The sequence below is a fragment of the Heterodontus francisci genome, chromosome 2, assembly GCF_036365525.1.
Source record: "Heterodontus francisci isolate sHetFra1 chromosome 2, sHetFra1.hap1, whole genome shotgun sequence".
Taxonomy (NCBI): Eukaryota; Metazoa; Chordata; class Chondrichthyes; order Heterodontiformes; family Heterodontidae; genus Heterodontus; species Heterodontus francisci.
Genome location: NC_090372.1, coordinates 183,626,678 through 183,639,286, shown reverse-complemented (window position 1 = coordinate 183,639,286; position 12,609 = coordinate 183,626,678). Strand labels below are relative to the sequence as shown.

Below are 12,609 nucleotides of genomic sequence, written 5' to 3'. Positions count from 1 at the left end.
TGCAGAAAGGTTCATTCCAATTTTTGTTTGATAAGACTGAATGAGATTAAGTAAATAGGTAATGTTTATATCAAATTAATGAATGTATCCTTTCACTGAAGGCACAATTTGTTGATAGTAATCATAATGGCTGGAGTACATCTTGATGTCATTTTATACCCTGGCAGTGAAGTACTTCTGCCTCTGGATTGTGGCCAGTGGGAAATGGCTTTAAAAGTGGAACAAAATCATATTAGATGGTTAGCCATAACATTCAGAAAAAGGCACGGTCATATTATTGTGCTGATATTGTCAGTTTTAACTTGATTATTGGCTAATCAAATGTAGAGTGTCACAATGTAATTTGACCCTTGCAGTGTGTTCTGGATGTCTAGGAGGGATAAATGGAAAGGTAATAAAAGAAGTTTGTTGATGGTTTGGGCACAAAGATTATAATTTCCTCTTTCAATTCTCAAGTGTGGATTAAATGCTTTCTATGGATAACACCACCTGTCAGTTAGTTTTGCACAATGGACATTTTGAAGACCTGCTGTGCAGTAACTTCTGAGTAGGCAGCAACGACGTTGCCTAAAGCTTTAAAACATTTCCTATGCAAAATCCTCTCTTGATTTGAACTTTGTCCTCTGACTAAATTTAATGCAATAAAATAAATCCTATGAGCTAAATGCCAAAATAGAATTTCTTGTGCTTGATTTTCATTTTGGAAATCTTGAAATCTAGCAGAGTTTGAGGTGAAAAGGCATGTGTTTCATGGAGTAATTACTGCACACTTAAGTACATGCTAAGCTTTCACAAGATGACATTTCTAGCCAGTGGTTTGGAGAACTAGAGCCTCCAAAACTGCAGTCCGTTGATTCTAATAACTCTTTATCCCATATGTTAAAGCACAAACTTTGATTTTATTTAAAAAAATGCCAGGAACAGCCAGCAAAAATGTAACTCTTTTAGTGGACAACAATTCATTTCTTAATCTGGTCCCTTTGAATACAGACTGTTGTTATTCTATTTGAGAATCAATGCTTCATTCTTTACACTGGCAATGACAGCAGTTGTAGTTACCAGCAAAATTATCAGATCAAAGTAAGAGAAGTGTTTGCCCTTATACACATCGAGCGCCCCAGGAGAGCTGAGATTACAATTCCTCACTTGTTACTTGAGAGCAAATCATTAGGATCAAGACACATTAGTGGGATTCTGTATCATTAGGTTCTCATTTTCAAATGTTCCAAAATATGTATTAGCTGAAGCTTAAACATCGTCAACAGTTTGCTCTGTTTATAGCCTAAATTATGAGGTGCGGTCTTTTGTTTTGATGTTCGTAAGAACCTCAGTAAAAATGACTTGTGTTGAAAGGAAGGGAAAAAGTCTTGTCTCCATAAACAATAAAGTGCTCCTGATACATGAATTTCACTTAGCACCGAATATATTAGTGAGTAAATTACCGGAGGTTTTATTCTTAAACCAGTAAGCAGTTCAGTAACAGTTTGATTGTACCCCACCAATTGGTACAGTTCATGTAGATAATGAGGTTTTTATGTCCATTTTTGATTTATTCCACTCAAAGCAGTTTCTTTGACATTGTGTCTCGGCTGTGCTTCAGAACTATTACAATTAGGTCTGCACTACTTCATTGTGTCTTTGATCGATTTGCCAGCTTTTTACAATCTTCCCATTTGTGTTTTTTAAAATTTCAGTTTCAGTACCATGAGTTTCACAATTTGGGTAATGATTTTTTTTTGAGTTGCTGCCATCTCTTTAGATTGAACTAATTTCAGATCTTTTGAGTTTTTAAAGTTTCTGCAATCTGCACAACAATGGTGACTTGAATTGCTTGCTTTTCTTCTCCCTCCAAATAATACATCAAAGCTTTGTATGAACTTGTGAAATGGAACCCAGTGTCATATTGGGTGGAGCGGCCTAAATCCTGATCTTGACCTGGTGCTGCAGTTCTCATTTAATGCGACAGCATGCAAACTTCAGGATCTTTTGCCTCCATTTATATAGCACCTTTACTTTTTCTTGTAAAAAAAAAGGTCGCACTGCACTTCACAAAATGCATATGGGAAACTGATGTCAAACCAAGAAAAGGTAGCCAAAAGATTGGTCAAAAAAGAGGTGGGTTTTTGTGAGGTTTTTAAAGGAGGAGAAAGGGATGAAGGAACAGGGCTTTAGGGAGGGAATTCCAGGGACTAGAACCCAGGCCGCTCAAGGCTAGTGTTTTTGATGGTATTGTGAATAGGTGCACATGGTGAGTTCTGCTGAGGCAACTGTGGGGTGGGTGGAGATAGAGGGCTAGTAGAAAGCCTGAAAATACTGAGACACAAAATATTTGAGGGATTTAAAGATGGGGACAAGGATTTTAAATTTGTGAATGGAGAGCCAATGTAATTCAGTGAGAATTGGACTAATGGGTAAGTAGGACTTCGTGAGATATGTGGAGCAGAATTTTCGATAAATTGGAGATTATGACTAATGGGTGGTCAGCAGGGAGAGTGTTAAGAGTAATTCAAGTGACCAGAAAAGGCACAATGAATTGATTCATGGCTAAAAGTACAACATAAGAAAATGAAAATGAGGCGGTTTAACCCATCCAGCTTGCTCTTGTCAGTCAAGTTGTTTTCAGAACCCAGTCCGACTTTTCTTTAAATCCTACCCAAACATAATTGCCTGCTGCTTGGTAAATCTGAAATTGATCTCGTTCCCTTTTGAAGGCTTCAGTAGGTTGAAATTTGCTGCTTCTGCTGTCAGTCTATTGCAGCAGTTGATGACTGACCGTGTTAAAGTTATTCTTTATACGTTATTTACCTTGTAGTTTTCTCATTTTATGCAGCAGTCGTATTTGCTGGTGGCGATGGCTTTCCACCAAAAAAAAACTCATATTCATCTAATCTATTCCTGTCACTTTAAAGACTTTGATTATACCATTCTTAATGAGGGTAGAGCACTCTTCAATTTTGTCTCTTGCATATCCCTGATTTTTATCGCTCCACCACTGCTGACTGTGCTATCAGCAGCTGTGGCCCTAAACTCTGGAATTTGCTCCCAAAACTTCCCCACCTCTTGACCTCTTGCTTCCTTTAAGATGCTCCTTAAAACTTACCTCTTAGACCAATCCTTTGGCCATCTGTTCTTATATCTCTTTATGTGGCTCTGTGTCAAATTTTCTTTGATAACACTCCTGTGAAGCAGCTTAGGACATTCTACTATGTTAAATGCACGATATAAATGCAAGTTGTTGTTGAAGAGTTAGCTTCCTTGGCTTCCCCTTATAATTTAAAACAGGTAAGGCTTTGGTTATGTTAATTTCCCCTTGCCGATTTTATTTCGCCCATCACAGTAGTAACTCTTGACACATGGGTCTTGCACAGCTGACTGCATCGTGACAGTAAGCTTGTCAGGATTGGTTCAGAATGGTAACTGGGAACAACCAATGAAAATGGTTCGTTCTGGCAGTGAGCTTCAGCAAGTCCCAGCAAGCCTATTTTTGGGTAGTAGCTGATTGAGCACAGCTCATGCTTACTGCCATGAGCACAGACCCGAATGCCCTAAAATAAAACAGCTCTTCTGAGTTTTTTCCACCACTTCTGTATTTTGTTAACTGAATTAAAATATTGAAATAGTGAGAGATTTTGAGGCCAAAATCCACTGCCAGAAAGCCACAGTCAGGCTGTACAGTGGTGGAAATAGAAAGAAAAAGCTGCACTTTTATAGCATCAAATAAAGCAAAATCCAACAACTAGCAAGTGTTTAATGGTTGTTGTTTGAGGGATAAATAGTAGTCAGGATACCAGGAAAGCTCCCTGCTCCTCTTCAGTTTGCACCATGGGCTCTTCACCTGACCTCTACCTGACCTGTAGACCAGGTCTTAGTTTAATGTCTAATCTGACAGACAACTACCTCAGTACTGCACTCATATGTCAGCCTAAACTCTCAATCTTCTGACACATAAATGAGAGTACTATCAGCTCAATGCTCCTTGGAGGGAGTGTACAAGAGCCATCCAAACAGTAAAGTTGTGGGTTTGATTCCTTTGCTGAGTTAGCTGATCTTGGCAGGGGTCAGAGTTGGCTCAGAAAGGAGATATAAGCAAAGCTTCCCACTCCTGGTTGTTATACAGTGGCACCTGCTGCAAAGTGAGCAAGTACAAAGTTGGTCACAACTGGTACATTCCCCAGGATTAAGTAATGTGCTGACACTCGCTCTCTGCACCCGCACATGAAGACTGGGTGAGGTGGAAGAGTCACCAAAACCTGTGGCAGCACCTTCAAAAAAGAAGAGAAAGAGGACGTTTTGCAGAAAGAAATGGTAAATTGGCCAACAAACCCAAAAGTAAGACTTTTAACATTCAGTGTGGTTTAACTGTAGTCAGACAATACTCACAATCTGATTTATAAACTTGACGCTAAGAGGGAAAATCTAAATTGCCATTTCCAGTTCCAACCTACTTATTGTGGTAGTGGTTTCTGGAGCCAGTGACTGCAACTTCAAAATTTTGCAAAATACATTGTGCAGATGAAAATGTCATTTTTTTTTTCTAAATTTCTTCAGAATTCAGGTTTGAACATTCCACACCAGTAATAATGTTCTGTTTTTCACTTACAGTGGAGGAAGACACAGAGGAGAGTTCCAGATCGGGCAGAGAGTCCGTATCGACAGCTAGCGATCAGCCATCACTGGCTAGTGGACATCTGTCGGGCACAATGGAGAAACAGATCAATGGTTCCAGAAGCAAGGAGGACAGGAAGAAAGAAAAGACTGGGAAAGAGAGAGAAAAGAAGAAAGACAAAGAGAAGGAGAAGGAAAAAGAGAAAGAGAAGAATAAAGCAAAGAAAGGGATGTTGAAGGGTCTCGGCGACATGTTCAGGTAAACGCACTTTTTGTAGTTATTAATATAGCATTGTGGGTCAATGCTTTTACAGCAAGCATTTATCCCTAATTGATGTGTTTAACATGGATGTTAAAGAACTTAAGTAATTATGTGATTTCATTTCAGTGACCCTTACACTGTACAATGTGTGGAGAAATATCAATGCAGGCACAATTGATCATTCTACTGCTTTGGCATCACACAATGTTAGTGTTACATTGTGGTTAGGCAGATTTTTTTGAGAATGGGAGGTGGGAAGCTGATTAAATAATATTTTAGATTATTGTCCAGTTAAAAATCTACAGCCAGCATTGTATGATGCCCAGCAGTAAGAGCTGATCTCTACAAATGAGGCAAACCATAATGCAACTCATGATTTTGTGAACTATGCATTCTCCAGCCTGACTGACTTGTTTTTCTCTCTCCTTTATATATTGAGACAAAAATATATATATATGTATATTAATATATTATACGTCTGTGGGATAAGAAATTGTAAATGTAACCAATGATGCATTCAAAACCTCCATAATATTTATGTGATCTTGTAAGCAGCTGTGCAATTAATAAAACAGATGCCAGTTTTTCGAGAATTTTAGTTTTGAAATATAATTTTTTGGCTGATTTTGATTATGAATGCCATTTGTTGGAAATGGCAAGTGGATTTAGATTAATTCTCTGGGATTCATCAGGACAGCATTGCATACATGTGATAAATCCCAGTGCTTCATAAGATTTAAGTTCTTTTGCTGTAGAATTTCTGGATGACTAGCTTATGTTTACCGTAGGAGAATTCCTGACTGTGGTTTATCATTCATTGAAATTGGCATAAGCAGTCTGTCACCAGAGACAGTGATCATGTTAAAACTACACAATTGATGATCTTTATCAATTTATATTGAAAATTATTTCTGGCTTTTCACTGTCTTTGCAAAATACAAATTTTATTCTTTCTTTGGACCCTTGCTATTTCAAGAGCATCCCTGCAATCCAAATAATTGTACAGTGAGCTGGTGTATTTGGGTAAATAGTGACTTTAAAAAAGAACACATTTCTCAAGATGGCTTCCAATGACAGAATTGCTGTAACCGATACTTTCAGTTTAAAGCCTGCGTTTTGCCCAGGGACTCTTTATATAGCAACTGAATCTGACAGCTTCTATACATGCACCTACATAATGTGCTGAAGTAAGTCTTCGTTCCTCAATTAAAATTGCAGGTTTTTGTAGTCGGATCTTCATTAAGTCATAGTATAAGTAGCTAAATCCCAGTAGAGGAAGCATGTTACAGTGCTCCCACTTTAGCTCAGAATCATTATTGTGAGTCTCCCAGATGGATTTGCTGGAAGACATGAAGGTATAAACTTAAGAAATGATTATGCTGTTATTTTGCCATTATGATGAATTTTCAGGAAGGCATGGAATGAAGCAAGCTCAGGGGGATTGAAATTAATTGCAACCGAAAAGAAAAGCTGTATTAGGTATTTTAAAAACATTGCCAGAACACCTGTACTTTCCCCATTATTTTCAGAAGACAAGTGATTGAAGTACTCAAATGAGATACTGTGAGCACATTAAAGCTTTTAAAGCCTAATCTCTTAGTGGCCAAGGGCAGTGATCAATTATCACAATATAATATTGCTACAAACTAGCTGCAGTTGGTTCGAAATAAAGGTTGAGATAAAGGTCAGTGAGGCTAACATACTGATGGGGAAACTATTGGAAAAAATTCTGAGGGACAGGATTAATCTCCACTTGGAGAGGCGGGATTAATCAGGGATAGATAGTCAGCATGGCTTTGTCAGTGGGAGATCGTTTCCAACTAACTTGACTGAATTTTTCGAGGAGGTGACTAGATGTGTAGATGAGGGTGAAGCAGTTGATGTAGTCTACATGGACTTCAGTAAGGCTTTTGATAAGGCCCCGCATGGGAGATTGGTCAAGAAGGTAAGAGCCCATGGGATCCAGGGCAATTTGGCAAATTGGATCCAAAATTGGCTTAGTGGCAGGAGGCAGCGGGTGATGGTCGAGAGTTGTTTTTGCAATTGGAAGCCTGTGACCAATGGTGTACTGCAGGGATCGGTTCTGGGACCCTTGCTGTTTGTCGTGTATGTTAATGATTTAGACATTAACATAGGAGCTTTGATCAGTAAGTTCTTAGATGACACGAAAATTGCTGGTGTCGTAAATAGTGAGGAGGAAAGCCTTAGATTACAGGACGATATAGATGGGCTGGTAAGTTGGGCAGAGCAGTGGAAGATGGAATTTAATCCTGTGAGATGATGCATTTTGGGAGGACAAACAAGGCAAGGGAATATACAATGGGTGGTAGGACCCTAGAAAGTACAGAAGGTTAGAGGGACCTTGGTGTACTTGTCCATAGATTACTGAAGGCAGCAGCACAGGTATATAAGGTGGTTAGGAAGGCATATGAGATACTTGCCTTTATTAGCCGAGACGTAGAATATAAGAGCAGGGAGGTTATGATGGAGCTGTATAAAAAGCTAGTTAGGCCACAGTTGGAGTACTGTGTACAGTTCTGGTCGCCACACTATAGGAAGGATGTGATTGCACTAAGAGTGTGCAGAGGCGATTCACCAGGATGTTGCCTGCGCTGAAGCATTTTGGCTATGAAGAGGGACTGGATAGCCTGGGGTGGTTTTCCCTAGAGCTGAGGGGGAACCTGATTGAGGTATACAGAATTATAAGGGGTGTAGATAGGGTGGATAGGAAGAAACTTTTTCCCTTAGCAGAAGTGTCAATAACCAGGGGGCATAGATTTAAGGTAAGGGGCAGGAGGTTTAGAAGGGATTTGAGGAAGAATTTTTTCACGCAGAGGGTGGTTGGAATCTGGAACACACTGCCTGAAGGGGTGGCAGAGGCAGCTACCCTCACAACATTTAAGAAGTGTTTAGATGAGCACTTGAAATGCCATAGCATACAAGGCTATGGGCCAAGTGCTGGAAAACGGGATTAGAACAGATAGGTGCCTGATGGCCAAGCACGGACACGTGCTATATAACTGAGTCTATGACTCTGTCTTCTAACTTGAGCGAAGGAACAAACAAGGTTTGATGTTTTATTAGACAAAGTTTTTTTCTAAATTTGCAATTTTCTGAAACCTTTATGACACACTGCCTGACCTCACCCCCAAGATATCATCAGCTTGGTATTTGTAGGATATAATGGTGGCTCCAATTCAGTGAAGGGAACACTGCCCAAATTCCCTTTAAAGACACTGTCCATTGGCTGACTTAGCAGTAAGGTAGCAATACACAGTCTAGACCTTTGAATCTTCCCCAGAGCAGAATTTCCAGATAAGAGCTGCACTAAACCACTGAGGCATTGAAAGTGAAAGCGAAAGCAAATATCCAGCTTATTTTGTTTCGTTTACTCATCTTGGAGACAGTTGTAAAGAAAGCCCTGGATTGTTATGCTTTACATACAGAAGAAAAGCCCACTTGTTTCGTCAGTGAGACTTTCTTTACTGTTGTAAAATGTCATGGTCCAACTCTGCGATAGCTATTCCTTGTGAGATTTTACTGCGCTTGGCTAAACAGCATTCTCCTGAAGTACCTGTTCTGCCTGCATGGCATTTTTGATGCACACTGGGGACACAGTCTGTCCAGTGCCTGCAACTATTCAGGAGCTCAAAGGTGCCCCTCGCTAGAACTTGGTCATGTCAGCTGAAGTTGCATCGACTTATCCAGTAAATATGTAAAATTGAGATGGAAGTGCGCTTGCCACTAGAATGTTTAAGTCTTGCTGGACAAATGCATAGCACTTTCCTTGTGATAAGGTATTAAAATAGATTTATTTGTAAGTCTGATTTTAATAATGTAGTTTTAAGTCTGTTCAGACAATCCTAATGTTGTAAGTGACCTGCATAGGTGGTTACTGAAGAATTGAGAAGGCATTACTGTTACGACCTCACAGGACAAAAGTCTTGCTTGTACTGTGTCTTTATTGAAGTGCCTTCTGATGGATGCCTGCAGTGAGTGCCTCATGGTAGAGGTCATATGACAATGGCAAGCCAGGAGGCATGTTAGTACAGTATTGCATTTCGATCCCAAACATCCCCCTTTTCATACAAAAAAAAACAAAAAATTGCATGCATTATCATTTACACTGTGAGTTGTCCAAGTTACCCACGATGCACCCAACTGTTCTCATGCATTAGCAGTTGGTTATTCTTGTCAGTCTCTGCACATGCATTGCACACAATAGTCTTTAAATCATGCTGGTCTCTTAATGGTACGCGTGCACGTTGTCATTGGCTGTTCATCTGGGTGATTTTCCTTCCCCCGGGAGTGTCGTTCCCATGTCACTTGTTGCCGTGGTAACTGTTGTTCCATTTCCATTGTTGGGATGCTGCGGACCTCTGGGATTGATGGTTGATCTGTGATCTGTGCAGATCCTAATCAGCCGCCTGCAGTAAAGGAACACGTTCTCCAGTTGCGCGTATGTGCCTACGGTTGCAACAGTATATCTGGTTGTTCACTTCCACTGTGTACGATCGAGATGACAACTGCTGTACGCAGGTCCAAGTTGCCCCTTGGGCTGACTCTTGTTGAGAGCGTTGAAGGTTTGTACCCTGACTGGCTCTGCAGTGTTCAATTGTGGCTCCTTCACTGTCGCCGGGCCAAAATCCTGGAACTCCCTTCCCAACAGCACTGTGGGTGTACCTACCTCACATGGACTTCAGCGGTTCAAGAAGGCAGCTCACCACCACCTTCTCAAGGGCAATTAGGGATGGGCAATAAATGCTGGCCTAGCCAGCGACGCCCACATCTCGGGAATGAATAGAAAAATGGTTGGCAGTTTTGTCAAAATGAACTTGGGCTTTCTGCTGTTTCACCTTGATTTTGTCATTCACATCTGTTACTACTACTAGCTTCAGTAGCTTTTTTGCTATTGGAAGAGTAGTTTGTGCTGGACTACTTTCCATGCCTTCAGTAGGTGTGTTCCTCCACTCGAGGATTGCCTTGTATGCAACTGTGCTGGATTTACTCAATTTCTTTATGATTCCTTTGGTGATTTTTACTGCCGCCTCAGCCTTTCCATTTGACTGGGAATAGTGTGCAGATGAAATATGGTGTTGAATTTCACAATCCTTTATGAAGTGACTAAATTCTTCACTCGTGAACTGAGGGCCATTGTTGCTCATCACAATGTCTGGAATGCCATAATGACCAAAGTTTGCTTTCAGGCATTCTACAATCTCACCAGTAGTCATTGAGGTCAGCTGGTCTACCTCCCAGTAGTCAGAATAGTAGTGTACGGTGACCAGATAATCAGTTCCTGCGAGAGTTAAGAAGTCTACACCCAACTTCATCCATTGTCTGTCTGGGATGTAATGTGTCATCAGCAGCTCTTTAGCTTGGTACTCATTACACGCACTGCACTGACTGATGAGGTCCTTGATTTCATTGCTCCTGTTTGGCCAGTAGAGCACTTCTGTTGCCTTTTTCAGACTCCACTCAATTCCTTGCTGGCTTGCATCTCTCCTCTCAACTCCTTAGGGATACTGATTCTGTTTCCTTTATACAAAATGCCATGTTGGGCTGTCATTTCATCTCTTAAGTCCAAAATGCTGTTGTGACCACAGGAATGTCCTTGATGCTGTCAGACCATCCTTTCATTCACTACTTCTTGAAACACTTGGAGAGTTGCATCTTGTTGGGTAGTTCACTTGATTTGAGCAAGGCGCATGTTTGTCAGATTCAGTGTCTCTGCTGGGTTGATGACTTCCAGAACATGTCGAGCTGCACCTTCACATTGGATCTGGAAGATTTCACACTCTGTCATAGCATCCTGTACTTTCTTTGTGGGGAGTGCAGCTCACGACAGCATGTCAGCGATGTACATCTGTTTCCCTTGCTTGCATGTCAAATTGAGATGATATCTCTGTAACTGGAGTAACATTCTTTGCACATGCTTTGGAGCAGATAGTCGCGACTTGAGGAAAATGCTTTGACCTAGCTTGTGGTCGGACTCGACTGTCACTTTGTCTCTTCCAAGTAGGTATTGATGAAAATATTCATAAGCAAAGACAATGGCCAAGCACTCTTTCTTGATCAGAGCGTAGCATCGTTCTGTTTGCGTTAACGCCCTGGATGCAAATGCAATTGGTTGTTCTTGCTGCATTAGGGCTACTCCAAATCCTGTGTCGCTGGCGTTGCTGTCACTAGTTGCTTGATTTTAGTGACCGCTGCTTCTTGTTCTGTGCCCCAATACCACAGCACATCCTTGGCAGTGAGTTGGCATAATGGTTCACACTCCGATGACAAATTGGGTGCGAATTTTGCTAAATAGTTGACGAATCCAACAAATCATTGCACTGCTTTTACATCTGTAGGCTGCCGCATTGCTGCTACCACTCTCACCTTTTCGGGATCTGGGCGAAGACGTTTTGCTGTCAGTACATAACCGATGTACTTGACTTTGGGCACCTTTAATTACAATTTTTCTTGTTCAGCTTCAGGTTCATCTGGCGAGCTCTGTCTAGCAGTCACACTGGATTTTGGTCGTGGTCAGCAGTAGCTTCTTCCATTGTGTCTCCACATCCATAAACTATCATCCACTATAGCTTCCACTCCGGGAAGATTACTAACTGTCTCATGCTGTCTGCGTTGATACTCTTCTGGAGGCGTGGAAATGTCAAACGGCACGTGCAACCATCTGTATCTCCCAAATGGCATCCAGAATGTGGTTAGAAAGCTGCTGCTTTCATCCAGATTCACTTGCCAGCAACCATCCTTTGCATCTAGGGTAGTGAAGATTTTTGCCTTTGCAAGTTGTGGCAAAATTCCTTCTATGGTAAGCATGGGGTAGAGAGATCTATTCAGAGCTTTACTTAGAGCCTTTGGGTTGATACATACTCTCAGCTTTTCAGGTTGTTTTACTGATACCATGCTGCTAATCCATTCTGTCGGGGTTGTCACTTTCTTGATTACTCCCTCCTTTGCCAGCTCTTCTGTCTTGTCTTTCAGGTTGGCCTTGAGGGCAGCTGGAACTTTGCTCGGCAGATGCTGAATTGGTCTTACCCTCTCATCTAATTCGAGATGACATTCACCAGGAAGACATCCTAAACCTGTAAATACATGGTTGTACTCCTTTGGGACCTGATCCGCGGTCAATGGTTTAGTGTGCTGCGACACAATGCAAATCTCTTTTTGCATGTTGAAGGTTACAAGTCCAAGTTTTAGAGTTGCTCCAGCTGAGATGAGTGGCTTTTGCTTGCAGTCTATGATCTGGAACTCCAGATCTTCATTCTTGTCATTGCTTTGGGTTCTCAGAATAATTTGTCCTCTCGGCACTAGTATGGTGCCATCATCTAGCCTCAACCTTACTTTCGAGGACTTCATTTTTGAATCACCATGTTGAGCCACTTCGCACAGGTCTGTGAAGGTCATGATGTTGCATGACACACCGATGTCTGTCTGACACTTGATGTTCTCCTTCGACAGTCGTCGTTCCAATAGTCACAAACCATTTATCACCTATCGACTTGACTGAACCAACCTGTTGTATAGCGTATAGTGATTCGTCAGAAACTTTGGCTGATATCTCTCCAGTGGCCATCTCTACCTGCTTGTTGTGCTTCCTTCTGGCAAAACACTTGTATACAAGATGATTTGGCTTCTTGCAGTGAGAACACTGTGTTCCCTTCGCTGGGCGTGCCGCCTTTTCCTTTGCGTAATGTCCTCCACAGTATTTGCATCCTTCCCTTTGTCTGTGATAT

At 41.2% G+C, this 12,609-nt stretch overlaps 1 protein-coding gene across 4 annotated transcripts in view; it reads left to right on the top strand.

Moving 5' to 3' along the window:
- Positions 1 to 12,609, top strand: part of LOC137349219 (partitioning defective 3 homolog) — a 956,485-nt gene that overhangs the window by 741,986 nt on the left and 201,890 nt on the right. For all 4 annotated transcript variants that reach the window (XM_068014722.1, XM_068014712.1, XM_068014729.1 and 1 more), the window contains one exon: positions 4,603 to 4,864. In XM_068014722.1, coding sequence (XP_067870823.1) covers positions 4,603 to 4,864 — 262 coding nt within the window. The remainder of the gene's footprint in view (positions 1 to 4,602; positions 4,865 to 12,609) is intronic.